This window comes from Nelusetta ayraudi, unplaced genomic scaffold (genome assembly GCF_046127955.1).
Source record: "Nelusetta ayraudi isolate G7.1 ecotype Tasmania unplaced genomic scaffold, CSIRO-AGI_Nayr_v1 ptg000053l, whole genome shotgun sequence".
NCBI lineage: Eukaryota > Metazoa > Chordata > Actinopteri > Tetraodontiformes > Monacanthidae > Nelusetta > Nelusetta ayraudi.
The window spans coordinates 6,602,909-6,620,069 of record NW_027466103.1 but is presented as its reverse complement, the minus strand read 5'-3'; the positions used below and the strand labels follow the sequence as shown (position 1 = coordinate 6,620,069).

The 17,161-nt window shown below is 44.5% G+C and overlaps 2 protein-coding genes across 3 annotated transcripts in view; both read right to left on the bottom strand.

Annotated features, from left to right (window-relative positions):
• Positions 1-1,373, bottom strand: part of abcc8 (ATP-binding cassette, sub-family C (CFTR/MRP), member 8) — a 42,640-nt gene extending 41,267 nt beyond the window's left edge. The window contains exon 1 of the mRNA XM_076038193.1: positions 367-1,373. Coding sequence (XP_075894308.1) covers positions 367-387 — 21 coding nt within the window. The 5' untranslated portion in view covers positions 388-1,373. The remainder of the gene's footprint in view (positions 1-366) is intronic.
• A 210-nt stretch (positions 1,374-1,583) lies between these two features.
• On the bottom strand, positions 1,584-16,649 carry ush1c (Usher syndrome 1C). Of its 2 annotated transcripts, XM_076038018.1 has the most exons (26): positions 16,538-16,649; positions 14,900-14,967; positions 13,711-13,854; positions 13,457-13,595; positions 12,562-12,670; positions 12,429-12,453; positions 12,290-12,347; positions 11,987-12,175; positions 11,824-11,883; positions 11,516-11,572; positions 10,835-10,977; positions 9,894-9,959; positions 9,587-9,744; positions 9,036-9,085; positions 8,521-8,685; positions 8,245-8,361; positions 6,968-7,607; positions 6,553-6,611; positions 6,291-6,419; positions 5,526-5,591; positions 4,773-4,814; positions 4,347-4,400; positions 4,113-4,212; positions 3,580-3,689; positions 3,372-3,427; positions 2,020-3,223 (listed from the first exon to the last, which is right to left on the bottom strand). In XM_076038018.1, the coding sequence occupies exons 1-26, from the start codon at positions 16,571-16,573 to the stop codon at positions 3,130-3,132; spliced, it is 2,934 nt and encodes a 977-aa protein (XP_075894133.1). In that variant the 5' UTR covers positions 16,574-16,649; the 3' UTR covers positions 2,020-3,129. The 2 variants fall into 2 exon arrangements, with proteins under 2 accessions (XP_075894132.1, XP_075894133.1); XM_076038017.1 differs by lacking the exons at positions 2,020-3,223; positions 5,526-5,591; positions 6,291-6,419; ... (3 more) ...; positions 8,521-8,685; positions 9,036-9,085 and adding exons at positions 1,584-2,013; positions 9,368-9,414.
• Between the last annotated feature and the right edge of the window lie 512 nt (positions 16,650-17,161).

The window sequence follows — 17,161 nt, the reverse complement described above, 5'->3', positions numbered from 1 at the left end:
AGACCCCCGATTGTTTGTGATGACGTCAGGGAGCGACAGACGTCAGTGACAGTGTGGGAGTGAAGGCAGGCTGAACAAGGTTTGAATGTTACTCAACACCATAAGATTTCTTGCACCTACACACAAATAATCAATGGCACGTGGGGGGTTCGCGCTCCAAGTCATCTGTTAGAAAGGAAAAAAACGTGCAATGACAGAGTCACACGCGCAGTGTTTTACACCCTCGATAAAATACTCCTCTGGTGAAATATTAACTAATTAAACTAGGACGTTGCAGGGGTTCCCGTGACTTACAGCGGCATTTTTCTTTCCATCACACTTCCATAAATATCTGGGAATCGACCGCTGAGAGCGGGTCACACTTACCGGCTTATTTCGAGAAATCATGGTGTTCCCTCGTTGTCCTCCCCACTCCTCAGACACTCAGCAGCGCTGCCACATCCGTCCGTCCCCCACTGACGCCAAGGAAAATTTTAAAAGAGAGAGAGAGAAAAAAGCTCCGAATGTGTCCCTGGCTGTCACTCACATCCGACTTATGATTGCTGTGTCCCGCTTTGAGTTGGAACATCCGGCCAGCAAGCGGTGGTCAAAGGGCGGAGACGGGGAGCTGTCCGCGGTGCTGAACCACCAGAGGAGGCACAGAGGGGAGCGATGAGGAGGAGCAGGGGGAGGAGGAGGAGGAGGAGGAGTGGGAGGATGTGGAGGTGGAAGAGGAAGGAGGATGAAGGAGCGCTGCTCTCCCAACCCTGGGCCTGCAGTCCGTCATGAACCCGCGTCCGAGAGACGGGAGTCGGGGGGCCGCGATCATCGGAGCGCGGCGTGGCGGTCGATGCAACGCCGAAACGCGTTGCGGTCATTTGTCACGTATGCCATCGTCAAAACCAGCGCTGGATTACTACGCGGTTATGTAACAGTCGAGTGGGGATGCTGCTCAGCCACAGTAACGCGTGCAAACGTGTCCCTTCACTTGATAGGATGACATGGCGGACACAGTAGCTAAATAAATCCCCTTTAAAAAAAAAACTAAATCGAGTCCAATCCGAGGCCCATCTGGTCACATTCAGACTCGGTAAAGAGCTGTATTATGAGCACGGTTGGAACTCTCACGTTCGCCAGTGAGTTTGGTATTGCAAGAGCAATGTTGCCCCCTGTGGACGTGCAATAACACAGCCGCGAGGCGGGATTCCAGTCGATAGAGCGGTTTAAACGGCGCACAGGAGAGAAGTGGGAGGCAGTGGTGTTGAAAAGGATCCTTTACCAGGAGGCAATGGGATGACCTTAATTACACATCAGGTAAACTGAGAAATGTTACATTTTTTGAGTTTAGGATATGCACTAGAAAACTAGCAGTGCACAGTACTTCTAAGAATAAATTGATGGCGTCAATTGATAATAATTGACACCAGTTTATGGCATTTAATAGAGATGCGTTCAGCTGATGATGCAGCCTTTTCCACCTGCAATGGATTTTCTGAAGTTATTTTGTTGTGGATTTTACTGCTGGATTTAAGTTATTCACGCTGAACACCAACTTGGCAACACAATGACTCTAGAGGAAGCAGGAATTCTGTACACAGACGAAAGAGAGAGAAGCAGTCTTTTATTGTGCTTTGCGAAAGGCACATGAGGCAAGTGCTATTGATTACAATTTGCTCTGCATTAACGAAGTGATAGATGAGTCGTGTGTGAGGAGTGAAAGGTCAGCTCTGGCTGGGCGTATCTAATAAGGTCAAACACATTCAAAGTGGTGCGGAAGATTACAGAAGACGAGTCAATATTGACTCAGTCATCCCTTAGGATACCAAGGCAGTGAATTCTCCTCAATGACACAAATATTAATTCTCCAAGAGCCAATGTAAATGCTAATGTTCAGAGCTTTTAGCTGTTGCAGAACAACATATTAAGATATTCCAGGATGACTGCGAGCCCTGAAGGGATTCTCCCAGGTCAAGGGCGTCTTCGCAGTCTGGTATTCTTGGCAGGCTAGTCGGTCGGGAATCTTAAAAAAATGTCCTGCGGAAGAGGTAAAAGAAATTATTTTGTTTAGAGCAGATTTGCGGCATGTTTGAAAAGAATATTGCAAAGGTGAAGATTTTCTTCATATAATATTCAGCTCCCACTGCACAATAACCACACACAAAACAAAGTGGCACACAGGTAAATTTAAGAAACACAAGAGAAGCCTGGCCAGTCTCTTCTGACCAAGACTGAGAATAAGGCACTTTTAGAAGTATTTAGGTCCAAGACATTCAGTTCAAGTCAGTAAATCTAATCCCAAATTTCTAACATAACATACAGTGTGTATTTGACCGTCCCATGGTAGGTCGGTAGCAGACAATCAGTCTTCCATACACTGAACAAGGAAAGAAGACTGATGATATTTACCCTGTGAGCTCAAAAAAGATGAGAACACACAGTGTAAACACAGAACAAGCTCATAAAATGAAAACTGAAAAAGAAAAACTCAGCAAAGCACGTTAGAAATCACCGTGCCACAAACGCGTGGCAAGAATGCCATGCAGTGTCACTCAGTGTTTATGTCAAAAACATGTAACAGTCCCAAGAAACAACATCAATCAGAGCAGCTGCTGAAGGCTGGCAGGAATCCTCGGCTGCTTTTACGAGCGTCCGTGACCTGACGAGGCACAAAAGCACACGTGCCCAAGTGTGTATATTCAGCCGCAGGGTCGCCATTGGGCAGATATGTGACCCTGTGAGTCGTTGACCACATTAGCCGTCTTCGCTGGAATGTCACAGCTGTATTGTTGTAATTGTTCACCAGAGAAGGAACATCGCCTCGAGGATCTTTTCAACTGCAGGGCGTCCGAGCTAAGTGCAGCCACGGTCTCGTTACCTTTTTTGGTGGAAACGCGTGTAAAAGTAATACACACATCGGACAAGGTCGACAAAAGCGAGGGGGGGAAAAAAGGAAACCATATAGCCTCTGACAGAATAGATTATTTCTCTATACAGGGAGACTGTCACATGTGCTCAGGGCAAACAAAACCAAGCACCACAGCAAAGCTCCCTCCAGGGCCATGCAGCGACGCCAAGGAGATCTGAACTCGCAGTCGATTACCGGGGCGGGCGGGCGGGAGCGAGGGAGGAGGAGGAGGAGGAGAGGGAGGGCTAGTGCTGAAGCAGGTAGCCGTGTCTGTACAGTGTTGCACTGCCTTCAAACACCGCTCTGTTGGGAGCAGGACTGACTGATGCTGACTTAGGGCTGCATACACACACGCACACAAAGAGAGCCGCAAGCCACGGCCGTCATACTGAGGCTTCAGAAATCACAGAAATTTGCATCGGAATGGCGGGAAAAAAATAATATTGGAATTTTGGCTGTTGCGTGACGCGTCGTCGGGAATGCTTACACTTCGTCTTCGTATTCTTTCGGAGGGGAAACGGCAATCACCACGTCGACCCAATCCTGAGGGAGAGCACGTAGCATTCAGTTGGCGCACACGTCACAGTGACGACAACGACGGGCTCAAGTCAATCAATCCGCACCAGCAGCGTTCAATAAACAGCAAGGCGTCATTTGAAAAGCAGCGTTTGAACCGTTTGAAATGCGAGCCTCACCCCCCCACTGTTCCAGGCTCTGGTCAGAGAGTTTTGGCCCTCACTCAGCGCAGCATCCAGCAGGACTTTCCTGTTCACCGCCATGAGTTCATCCCCAGGAACGATGCCACCTGCAGGCGGACAAGACGCTCCGTCAGCTGGTTTGCAGCCAGAGGCATCGCTTCACAGTATGAAGTGGCAGGAGGCCAGTCGGACACCACGTGTCGTAATGGGGACAGTGTTAACAATTATATCATTCTCTCGTTGTTGCTTTTTTGTTTTGTTCTTCCACAACAACACTGTCAAGTTGTCTGTTGTTGGAGTTGTCCATCTCCTGGACTGACAGTTCTTAACAGATTTCTAATTTACACTGAGAGAAATCTTTAATTTTGGAGTGCTCGTAAGAAACACTGCTTATTTGTGAGTAAAATTATTCAATTACGGAGAGCTGGTAGTTGCTGAATAGCTACAAATTGATTGAAATGCACCATTAGAGAGCACTCACTTGGGAGCAGCTTAACAATTAGCATCTGACTTAGTTAACATGCACTGACCGTGTTTATCTGCAGCACCACCTTCATACACTGCGGAAACCACCAACTTTCCCAGGGGAGAGTCTGCACCTCCTTCCAGAGCGATGTCAAGCTGGCCGGCCTGACCAAACACAGGGTAAAACAGTGCACCTCGTCTCTGTCACTCTTCACAATGTCTTATTATTGAAAAAAAAAAAAAGATAGGATTGAGATTCCTCAGTAAACTAGTCTCAAGATGAAAAAAGGCGCTGGTACCTTTTTGATTCGCAGCAGCCGCACATCTTTCCCATTAATCTGTTGTGCAGTGAACTATTAGGAAGAATAGATGGGGTGGAGAAAAGCCACAGCTAAATGATTAGGAAACAGCAAAATATGTGAAAATAGGTAAATGCACTTTATCATAAAGCAAGTAATGTAATGAAGCACGACCGTAAAAATTACACACAATTACGCACAATAATTATGAAAGGTCACCCTTTTACATTAAATTAGCTAATGTTAGTGTAACTGCTTCAGACACTGTGACGCTAAAAACAAAACTTTGCTTCAAAAATTAGGCTCTAGGGTTTTCACCGTCCAAGCTCTTAACTGTACTGGTCAGTTTTAATAATAACAATATTGCTGAATTACGCCAATAGTCATGAAACAGCAGGCAGAAATTCAGCCAATGCAATACAATACCATGGATTGGGGATCAAACTCTTCCTCATATTTCTGAAAGCCCTGAAAGAGAGACAACATGCAAATAATTTCAAGGGATCAATATGTCAATATGTCAGTAAACAAACAAGCTGTTAGTAGGCCAGTTTCCTTTGACAACCAGTTCTCTGTCATCATAAAAAATCCGCAATGAATGGAACCCAATGAGAAAGAGGCTGGTTCGTTTTAAAAGGCACGGTGGCATTTTAATAGAGTCACTTTGTTTCACTTCACGTAAAGATGACAATTCTTCCCAGTGGAGGAAGCTTTTACTGTATAGACAAGAAAAGAAAGACGCTTTCAAACAGCTCCACCAATAAAGACATTATGAAAGCATCCACTTGTATTGACTCTTGTCACTGACTTGAAAATGATTCTCCTGAATACTGATCTACTTAGCTGGACGGCAGTGTAAGAGTGAAAAGCAAAAAACCAACAATGCCAGTTCGGGCCACACGACACAAGCATTCCTACTATGTCTGTCCACAATGCTGTTTGTGCATTCCAAATCAATACAAGTGCAATCATGCAAAGGCAACACAACAGGACCTAAAGGCAGAGATGCAGGCGGCGGAGGGCAGATATTGAAAAAACAGAGTCAGGGGCAGTCGGCTGCTCCACCCAGCTGGGAGGAAATTAAACTTTGTGGAATTGGAAGCAATAAAAACAGGGAGTGGGGGGGTAGAGGGGGCACTGCAGTCTGAATCGAGACAAGTCACGACAGGCGAGTATTACTTGTTGCTTGGTGTTTGATTTAAAAGATGCGTTGTAAGGCACCATCCGCTTCAGCATTCCTGGAGGCTAGAGGAGAGAGGGGGCAGCACCCAGACCAGGTCCACATCACAAAGGACAAATCCTGCATCAGTATTAGTAGTATTCTACAGCACTATCACAGCAAACTTTACAGAAACGTGATAAAATGAGTCTATCAATGGCTTCTGCATCACTCTTCAGGTTTGAGACAGTTTGTAATGGTAATGTTAAGGGTTTTTTGAGTGTGTGGGGGGGGGGTTATCTCTCAGGCCTGATGAAGGATGTGTGAGTGAGGGTTAATTACGTCTTGCATTTCTGTTTTTATTTTTCTGTGAAGCACTTTGAGATGCATTGATAACACATGAAATGCACTATATAAATAAAGTTTTGATTGATTGATTGATTGATTGAAATTTGACGGCCCCTTGCATGTTAGCGGTCGTGTGTTAAAACTCTAAAAATCTTCTCATCAATGTTGTTTTTACCTCTTCACTGGATCTAATGGATCCGGTGACACATCTCTAGAATGTTACTGCAAGTTAACGTGAGCGAGAAGTTTACTGAACAGAGGAACAGAAGGTCTGTTATGTTCTGGTTTCAGAGATTTTTAGGCAGATGGACTAACTGAATGGGCTGAATGACTGCAGAACAGCTGGAAAGGACCTGCGGAGGCTAACTGGTGATGTCAGTGTCACTGATGAAACCCCACTGAGCCGAGATGAGCAGGTGCGGGGCTCTGATTCATACCAGGCCGTCTGAACGCAGCGCGGGTCGGTGTGGATCCGGCCGGTGGCTTTGAGACTGGGGGAGCATGACCGGTTTGGCCATCATGGGGGCCACCTGACGCCTCTGATTGGCCGGACTGGGAGCAAGTTGCTATATGGGAGGAGTGCCGGGGGGGTTTGCAATGTGAAAGAGTTATTTCTGTTGGGTTACGCAGCAATGAGAGCTTCATACTTGTGGAAGGAACGGCATCGATATGAGAACTCTCAGGCACAAAGTCACTCACCAAGGGAGAACTGGACCTGGAAATCCCACTGGCATGGGAGGTATTTCTCCTAACCTGAACAACATTGAAAAGTGATTGTTTTCTCACCCAGCTGGTGCCGAACAGAATGGTGGATACGTCAGTGTCACACACACTCACACCACTAAATAACACAAAAGCAAGGTGTCAAAAGCATGCAAGGACCATTTGGGGGGGAAGTTGAAATATCCAAAGATCTATTACATGCTGCTGCCGTTAGTTCACCAGGTCACACTCCACAGCAAGCAAACACCGATGACATTCTTCTCTCTGAGAAGGAAGAGCAGCTTCAGTCGCACTTTTATGCTCGTCACCGCATAAACACAGCGTGCACCGTCAGGCTCGAGTCGTGCGGCAGCGAGTCAGGGCAACGTGCAACACTTCACACCACCCCAGGGATGATGTCTGACCTTGGGACTGGGGGGGTAGGACATCTCACTGGCGCTGGACGAGTAAATCCCTCCCCTCGGCAGGTAGCCGCCCGCCTCCCACTCGCTCTTGCGCTCGGCGGGAGCAGGAGGTTGGTGGAGGTGACGCTGCTGCTGCTGCTGCTGCTGCTGCTGCTGGTGGTGATGCTGGCGGTGGTGGTGGCGCCCGCCGAGGGTGCCCGCCCGCTCCTCAGCACGCTGGTGCTGAGGCGGGGGTGGAGGCGGGGGAGGAGGGGGCGGCGGCGGGGGAGGGGGCGGCGCAGGGGGCCGAGGAGCCGGCTGAGGTGACGACGGGGGTCGCTGCTGGGACAAAGGCTGGGGGATGTTGGGGTGAGGCCGCCGCCCCCTGGAGGTGGAAGCGGGCGGGTCGGCTCTGTGACTGGAGGGGGGAGGGGGAGAGTTGAGCTTGGGTGAGGGCGGCGGGAGGGGCAGAGGAGGGGGAGGCTGGTGAGTGATGGGCTGCGTGGGGGCCAGTTTTTTCGGGGGGCCCCTCAGACTCTGGTCAACGCTGTCCAGGTTGATGTCGTCCAGATCGGTGGTGGCCAAGTGGAGGCCGCCGGGGAAGAGCTTCACCTTGGGCTCCGAGGCAGGGGAGAGCGGCGGGGAGAGCTTGGAGTCAGAGCGACATGAAGAAATGTTTGACCTTGAGTTTTGATCAGAGACGTTGCGATTGGGCAAGAGCAAAAGAGCAAACTCCCAAAACAGATCTAACCAGCGTTTGGTTCTCACTTCACTTCTCTCTTAAAGGTCCAGTGTGTAAAATGTGGCTCGATTTATGATTTTTATATCGGTGAAAGCTTGACATACTACCTATAAATACATTAATAAAAGCATACGCTCACAATACAATAAAAGTAATTGGTTTTCCTACCCTAGAATGGTTCTCATAACAATACATGAGGGCAATGAGGGTCTTGCTCCTAATTAGCTGCCATCTGGCAGTGCCCTAAATATGAAACACACTGTCAGGTGGGCTTCCTTTAAAATTTTCCATACTGGACCTTTAAAATACTGTGTGGAGAAGTTTCTATTTCAACCTCCAACGGCTTTAACCTCATTGTTTGAGTCCACTTGTAAAAAAAAAAACAGATTACACTAGTGATACAAACAAAATAGAGTCTGTGCGTTTAACGCATTGTCATCACCTGATAAGCATAATAAGACATGGGCACAACAAAAGGCCAAAGAGCCAAACGGCCATCAGTGAAAGGACCACTGGATGTTCTCCGCGTCAAGCACAAAGTACCTCTGGGGAGTCATTCTCTACACAGCTGATCTGCTCCAGTCGAGTCTGACAAAGACGCTCCACCCAGTGCTGCACCTTCTCCGACTCCTCCAGGTCTTCCCTCTCCGTTTCAGAAACCTGGCACACAGCCATGCAGCGTCACACAGAAGGAGAGCCTCATTCAATTTCTCCTTCTCAATGATTTGTACGTGGCTCCAAAAGCCCAAAAGCCAGTTCTTTGCAGCCAAGAAGTCCTTTGATACCAGAAAGGTTCCAACCTGTCCCGTCCCGTCATACCTCCTGCACCAGCCGACTGATCTTCAGCTGCTTCTCCCGCTCATACATCTCCTCTTTCTCCTTGGCCAGCTTCAGCTCAAACTCCATCTCCTTCTTGTTCTTCCTCTGCTCCTGCAGTGTGTCCATGTGGGACACCTTCTTCTTTTTTTTCTTCTTGTCTCCTTTCTGAGGAGTTGTTGGTCAAAATAGTGAATGGCAGAAGGGGGGGCAGAGAGAGGGGGCCGAGGGCAGGTGGGGCGACTTTCTACTCCAAAACTTTCTCCTTTTTATTTTTTATTTCTTCATTTATTTTAAAATAATATCATTTTCCATCTTTTAGCACTATACCATTGCTGTAATTATGCAAATTTCCCCAATGTGGGATTAATAAAGGCGTTCTATTCTATTATTTTCTATTCTAAAACAACACACGGTAATGCAGATAAATCTCTACACTGAGCAAACAAGCAACCTGAACCGTGAGATCTGAGCTTTTCATTGCAGCCACACCACACTGGACACCACTAACACTGTACCTTGCGGATCGATGGCAACTTCCCTTCATATCGATAAAACCAGCCAAAAGCTACAAATGGAGATAAACGTGGGTCAGTTCCATGGGTAAATTAAACACTGCACTCCAGTGCACTATACATTTTTTTTTCTTCAAAAAAAAAAGCCCAAAGGATACAGCAGCTGAAAAACAGAGGATGAAAAAGAAAGAAACACTCAAAGAAGACGTGGATGATCCAAGTGACTAAAATTGCAGTGTTTAGTCCAAAGTTTTCTCTCATTTTCGATCTTTGGTTGTCAAAGGAAATCGAGCGCTTGGCCTGGTTTGCATGAACATCGGTGGCCCCGCACTCACTTGTCCGTCCATCTCGTCTTTCCCTGAGGAGGAGCTGCCTCTACCGGCTTAGAGCAGAGGCCACAAAGAGCAACACGCCACACAGGAGATGAAAAAGAGAACAGGAAAGCGTGCATTTACAAAATGGAAGTAAACGAGGTGAAATAATATGTGGAAGCAAAACGGAAGGATTGTGCATTTTCAGCACGAGAAAGAAAATGTCCCATCAAGGGTCCTTACGAGAACTCTTGGACTTTGGTGTTGATGTGCCTTTAATCTCAGGTGGGAGAGGCGATAGGCTTTTTGGAGAACGAGGACTTTTGGGGCTTTTGGGCCTGTTTTTAGCTCCCCAGTCCTCCTCCCAGTCTTGGTTGTTCTTTCTCTCCAGAGCTTCAATCCTTCAAGAGGAGAACGACATCAGGATTGATTCTAATGAACTCAAAAACACAACATGACACAAAAACACAAAAAAAAAAAAAAAAAAAAAAAACACAACATGATATTTCAACATAAAAAAAACAAATTGAGACCAAACTTAGCTCCATACTTCTCCATCTCCTTCTTGTAACGTTCTTCTTCCTCTGCAGCCTTTTGAGACATCTCCATTTGTCTCCTTAAGACACACAATAAATATGGAAAACAATAATAATTGCATGCATGCACATATACACGCACATGCTGCTTTGTTACGCGTGTGCAAAACACATCCAAAGTGATTTTGCTGGTTGTACCGAAGTGCCAGTCTTACGACACATGGTGTGATGTCAGCTTGTCAATTCACAAAGTCTGACATCACATCAAAGCACGACACACATTGTTAGGAGACGGCCTGAGAGGAGAGATGGCATGGAGGGAAAAATGAAGATGCACTGATGCAACAACTGAGCAATAGAAGCAGAGTTTTTTTCAGAGGGAAATCTTCTCTACTTCTGCACCTGATTTACATGTGAATGTGTATTTGTATAGTTGAGAGAAAGATTAATCTTTGCAAGAAGCATCTTGCAAGAAAACTGGAATGTTAATATTCCTATGGCTTATGAGCCTCAGTTGTGGGTTAACTTCAGTGTGTAGTTGCTGCCAGAAAGTCAAATTCAGACGTCATAACAGATGGTGGCATTGTCAGGGTCCACACTGGCAGCTAAATATTGATAGGAAGCATCTGTGAAAAGACATGGGAGCCTATTGTTAAAATGTCATTCCTGTCAGGCAGATTCCCTGAAAGAACTTGCTCCAGTTAGTAGAAGCCTCTTCACTGGGTCCTTTCCTCTTCAGGTCAAGAATAAAATAAATCCCCAACTGGACATATTGTGCAAAAGTGAATGATTTAAGAGCTGAATAACAACATCAAGAACCAAATTAGACATGCTTATTTGAAGGCAAGGTTCTAGTGTCATATTCTGTTTTCCCCTGGTATATAACCATGGAGAAGCAGCTGGCACCTTTTCCTCGACAGAAGAAGTAAAGACTTGTTTTGTGTTGTTCACTCACTGCCGCTCCTTCTCCTGCTGCTCCTTGATGATTTTGTTTGTCTCCAGCGCCACCCTCTTCTGGTGCATCAGCTCTTGCCTCTCCAGCTCCCGCCGAGCCTCCAGCGCCAGACGTTCATCATCGCTCATGAACAGCTCGCTGCCCTAGGTGACGGAGGAAAGTAGTGAGAAAAAGAGGAAAACATGGCAAACAGCGCATTTCATGGATCTTATTGAACCTTTTTGGCACACACAGACTTCAATCACTTCTCTGGAGTTGACTGAATTTAGTGTCTATTGTCAAATCTTAGTGTAAAGACAGACGGATTATTGCTCTGCAGATAGCTCAGCAAGATCAGAGGTTTTTCTTTGATAATTAAGGAAACGCGCAAATCTGTTTGAATTTATTATTTCTTTGGAGCATCGTGCTGTATAAACCCTGCGGAGTGTGAAGTGTTTTTCAGCTCCTTATTGGGCAGAATAAGCAGCCACTTCAGAGGAGGTCTTTTGTATCCAAATAATGATGATAATATAATAATAATAATAATAATAATAATAATAATAATAATAATAATAATAATAATAATAGACTCATGACATTGTGCCATATGATATAATTTTTCTGCATGGAATTGAGACATGGCTATGTACATTATTATTCAGATGATCCTCTATTAAATATAATGATTTTGCTTGCACTTACTGCTCCCGTCAGCACAGTAATAGTCAGACTCCTGCTGCTCTTCAGGACTCTCACAGCCTGAAACATAAGAATAAAAAGGGCCAAACACAGAGAAAAGGAGAAGTGTTAGAGTGTTGACAGTGAAAATGTTCTCCCTTTCCTGCTGGTGTTACAAAGATGACTACGTTTAGTGATCACAGAAAAAAGTATCTGTTAGAATGGATTTACACCCATCCACAGGGACAATTAGAGTTCTGTGTATGGGCTTGCAATAAAACAGAGATGTTTCTCTATGTACTAATCAAAGGCCTTTCAAAACCAAAACTCACCTCTTTGTGGTCCACGTTGGTGAAATCAACACCATTCACTTCCACTATCTGATCTCCAATCTGTATTTCAAGGAGAAAATTAAAAAAAAAAGAACATAATGGAGCTCAGAGTCTGTGGTGCAGAGAACTTGATGGAGGAATTCATCTCGTTTCAAGCATTCACCTCTAGTCCAACTTCAGCAGACAGAGATCCTGGTTTGACGTTACTGATGTAGATGCCAGGCTTCTGGGTTGGACCACTGCTGATGCTGATTCCAACACCCATGGTGCCCACCAGGCTAAGAAAAACCTTCTTCTCCTTGATTTCTTTGCCTCCAATGGATGCCAAGCCGGCAACGCTGCTCTTTTTTTCCTGTGTCACCATGTCACAGGAAAACATGCAAAATGAAACAGAGCCTGTCAGTGTTATCAGATGGGAGGCAGCTTTGGAAATTAAAATATATACATAAGTAAAATTGTTTCTTACTCCTGACTCAGACACAAATAGATCCACAAACTGCCATTTGAGGGGCTCATCTGATGAGCTGCAGACAAAGATACAAACAAGTAAAACATACGCACATTCCCATGATGGCATTTTAAACAGAACTTGATGATCAACCAACCTTTTCGCAGGGATCATTCCCACATCTGCACAGACAGAAGAACATTTTTTTTTTTAATTAAACCAATGCTGCTAAATAAAACTGAGTTTAATTCAGAGAAACCTTGCTGCCTTAATGATGTGAGTTGACCTACGTCGGACTTTGAGGGACACAATCTTTTTGGTCTTGATGAGGTTGATGACCTCCTCGTGGATGCAGGAGGAGATGGAGTATCCATTGATGCGCACAATCTCGTCACCAACCTATTAATCAACAAAGGATGCTTCATTACAGACGACACCTTCACTGTGAATATATCTTTCCAGATGACTGATTTGCTGCATCAAAATGTCACGGTAATATTGGCTGAATTTATGATCCATAGAGTGATATTCTAATCCGTCAAATCCATCCACGTGTTTGTATGCTGCTACGGAAAATCATGTCCTGCAGGAGTAAGAAACGGGACAAACACTGACTGATCAAGGCCATCCTGCAGTCTCTGCATGTTCTATGGTTTGGAAAGCAATGCTTTAATATGGAGTCTCCTTTAGATTAGGATTTATATAACATTTAACATTTGATTATTGGGAAGAAACGTGTGCTGCATGCTTCATTTTAATCAAGGTTTTTGATCAAACACAATAGCTCAGGACCAATCTAGAACGTCCAGTGCAATGATACAAAAATCCAAGTGCTTAGCTCCCCCTTGTGGTGCCAGCTATTTTTACTGACTGAAGGATAAAATCACCAGACCATGACTTCATACAGAGATATTTTATACTTTCATAATAAAAGAAAAAATACAATTAAAGTGAATTATTTCATGCTTTCGCTTTGTGCATTTAAAAAAAAAAAAGTTTAGTTAGAATTGAACAACCTAGATCAGTTATCTAATGACAGCAGTTCATTAAGAAATAAAAATTCACTGCAATTAAGTATGAATTATTCTAGATGTAGATTGTTTTTTATCAAAAAACATGAAAAAAACAAGAATTTACAGTAAATTGTGAATGTAATAAAGACAAAACATTACCATATGTACATACCTGAAGGCCAACATTCCAAGCTTGACTGTCTTTGACAATCTGAGATATGTAGAGGCCACAGCCAAACTCCAGCCCCCCTCGAACGCTCAGACCCAGGCCTTCACGATGCGTCCGATCCAAACGAACCTCCTTCAGCTTTCTGCTCGAACGGTACAAAGACACAGGGGGGTGTTAAAGAGAGGAAGAAAAAAAAAAGTTGGGAAATGTGCAAACATGGAGTGTGAGCAGACGTCACCACTACAAGCAGTACTCACCTTGACCTCTTGGGGGTGAGCAGGTCGTACTCCACCTGGTGTTTGAGTGGGATGAGAGGTCGGATGGCATCGAACAGCGGCAAGCGCTTCGGTTCGTTGATGACCAGCTTCAGGTCGCCGACGAGTACGGGTAGATCCATCGCCCTGAGAGACGAGGCAAGCAAGAACAAACACTGCTTGATAACACAAAAACATAAAAGCAATTTACATTTAGATTTAGAAATGCTTCTTGGAAATGAAGCTTGAATACATGCAAAGAAGAACACAGCCATCATATGACTTTAATAATTCTAATGGTTCTATGAAAGTAGAGTCAGGGATGCAAAATATTATGCAGAGTTAAAAAAAAAAATATGGACGCTATTTTGTATGGACACAAGTTTATCAACCACAATAACAGTAATGAGAGTTTAGTAAAAGGGACAAAATATAACCAACAACACTATATAGCTTTTAGATGATGAAGTTTGTCAAAGGCACCTAATGGCATCCGAGCATCAGAGTAACAACTACAGTATAAAATCTGTCCCCCGGGGCCTCTCCACCTGAATTATTAACGAGAGCCATTTCAGCTCTGTTTGGGGGATGAATGCAAAAAGGCCTTTTGTGAATACCTGGCCAGGCTTGTCGGCACACAGTGGAAACTGATCAGTGGCTTAACCAGCAGGGACACAGAGCTTTGCCACTGTACAAAGATTAGTTGAAACCTAGACCTGTAGCCCCTGCATGTGTCCCTCAGACCCTGAAACTTGGCTCTTATCACAAAATCTGATGACAGCTCCCAGTTCTGACTGCAGCCCTGAATCAGAAACTGACGACGGATAAAATATTTCAAGTTTGCACAAGTCAGAAGATGTGAGAAACGATTTTGCCTCCACACAACATGAAACAAGATGAATTCACATAAGGTGTGGAAAGTGAGGATTAATGTCACCTTTGATGTTAAATTAATAATAACTTGTCATGTTGACTGTTTTAGTATATCTACACACGCAGGGGCATTATTTCAAAAAGAAAGAAAAGATGATTAAATAAAAGGAAAGCTAACGAAACCAGCAGCATTATGAATCACATAAGACATTAAAATTGTTGATACATTCATGCACAGAGCAAAGAGAACAGAAGAGAAAAATGAAAACTCAGCATCAGAGCTGCGCACTATAACCAAGCTTTAAGGATGGGAACTCACTGGTGGTAAATGCGGAGGACATCGTACAGGTAGTCCTTCTCTGCTTCATTTTCAATAAGCGATTCCACCTGCAGGAAACACACATGTGGTGTCACTCCATGTACACAAGGCAGACACCATCTGCATGATACAAACTGTGGCTCTCTGCTGTGGTCCTGTCCAATGAGGACGTGAGGTCCGCTGTCCCTGCATCAAACCAACCTGGTGGCGGCTCAGCTGCAGCAGAACAGGTTTGAGGAATCGCTTCGGCCAATCGCTGATATAACACATCTTAAATTCCAAAACTCCCTCTCTCGACTTCCAACCTGACCCAAGTTGCTTTGTGGTGGTTCTAAGTATTAAAGTAGAAGCAGCGCTGTAGGAACAGGCGCCTTGGAGTAGAGCAGGTGCAGCAGTGAGTCCCTCTATCACCATTAAACCACTGGGAGGAAATAATGGCAGTGGAGCTGAGGAGGGACGGCTGCGGGAAGGTCAGCAGTGTCATCTTACATCTCACGACAACAATGGAGGCGAACACTCACATCATACACATACATTGTCATGCTCACATACAGCACACACAGGTATGCATTCTTTGTCTTATATTCATACTAAAAATATGCCCAGTCAGTGGTGTGCTTGTCTGTGTGTGTGTGTGTGTGTGTGTGTGTGTGTGTGTGTGTGTGTGTATGAGTGAGTGAGTGAGTGAGTGAGTGAGTGAGTGTTAATGACCGCCATAAAGGCACTCCTGCAGCTGGAAGCAGCAGACTTTGGCACCATAAACCAGTAATGCAAAAAGACTTTGCTCAGTCAGAAACAAATGTTAAAACCTCAACAGGCAAATCTAAAAAATATTGCTTTTAAATTCATGTCTCTCTCACGGACACACAACAAAACACTGGGACCAGGGCTAATCAGAACAAAGGAACAAAGCCTGATTGTATCTTTTGGTTCTTCTAATTAAACCTGTAAAATCACCCCATCTCTTCTGCCTGGCGGCCCATTTCTGACACAGTGCTCATTATCTAATGCCACGATGGCCTTTGAGAGGCCCTGCAGTATGGGACTCTGCCCAGTGCGTGCTGCACAGACGGCTGTGTGCCTGCTCGAAACAGAAAAACACTTTGGACATATCAGGTTCCATTCCTTTTGTTCTCTCAATGTCAGCGCTATTTATTGAGTGTGCAATGAGTGCATACCAGCCACTAAACATGGCAAAATTTGATTTAAAAAAAGAAATGTCAATGTGTTGACTGAAACCAAGGACTGTCACTGTATGATGCCCGTCGTGGGATAGAATGTCCAACAACACAGCTGTGTAACATGTTTGGCTAATTATAAAGATGACCAAACTAAAATGACTCCTAAAACTCACGACATCGGGACCTGCCATCTGTTTGTATTGGTTCAAGACTCAGATGTTTTTATGTGTATACTTATAAATAAAATAATAATAATAAAAAAAAAAAAACTTGAAGTATTCAGGCTTTGGTTGCTATTTTGTTTTTCGTGATGTTGTCGGTAAGGCCAACTGCTTTCCATTTACAAGAAGGAGTCACCTGCGCCACTGAGGAGACAGGTAAAGTCTAACGCTTTTGAAAAATGATTTACCACATATCCGACCTGAACACACAGATATGAATAATGTTTAAATCTTACCTTGTGCCTAAATTCGCGAGCAACCTTTCGCTCCATCGCTGAGACAAACGCCGAAAAGATGATCCACTGTAGGCGAAGTTAGACAGGAAAAGAGGGGCATCAAGGCAGCAACACTAAAACGACTGTATCCGGTCAACACTTTCATCGTAAAGTTACGAATAAACAGTTTGAATATGTGCATTTTACAAACACAATTCTGACGATTTTGACGACTATTCCAGGAATATTACTTTACCAATTGCCTAACTTATAATGATATAACCTTTGTTGGTGTTATCATCTGGTTTACTTTGTAATATTTTACTTTGAAATAGTAACCTTTTGACGTTTAATTGCCATTACAATGACACAAGTTTCAAATTTACGAGTTCCACCGGCAATGTTAATTAATTACTATACAAAAGTTACATTTAAAAAAAAAACAAAACGTTCTATTGTGCTAGATGAACATTCACTTACCTCTTTGCTCTCGCAGATGACAATTCAAAGATGTCTCGATGTCGCTTGCGCAACATCGCCCTCTACCGTCAGACCTCGATATGTCATAGATTTCAATGTGACGCCGGATGTGGCGCTGGTGAGCAAACTTAACTCTGCCGTTAGTTAAAGTTACCACGAAGAAGA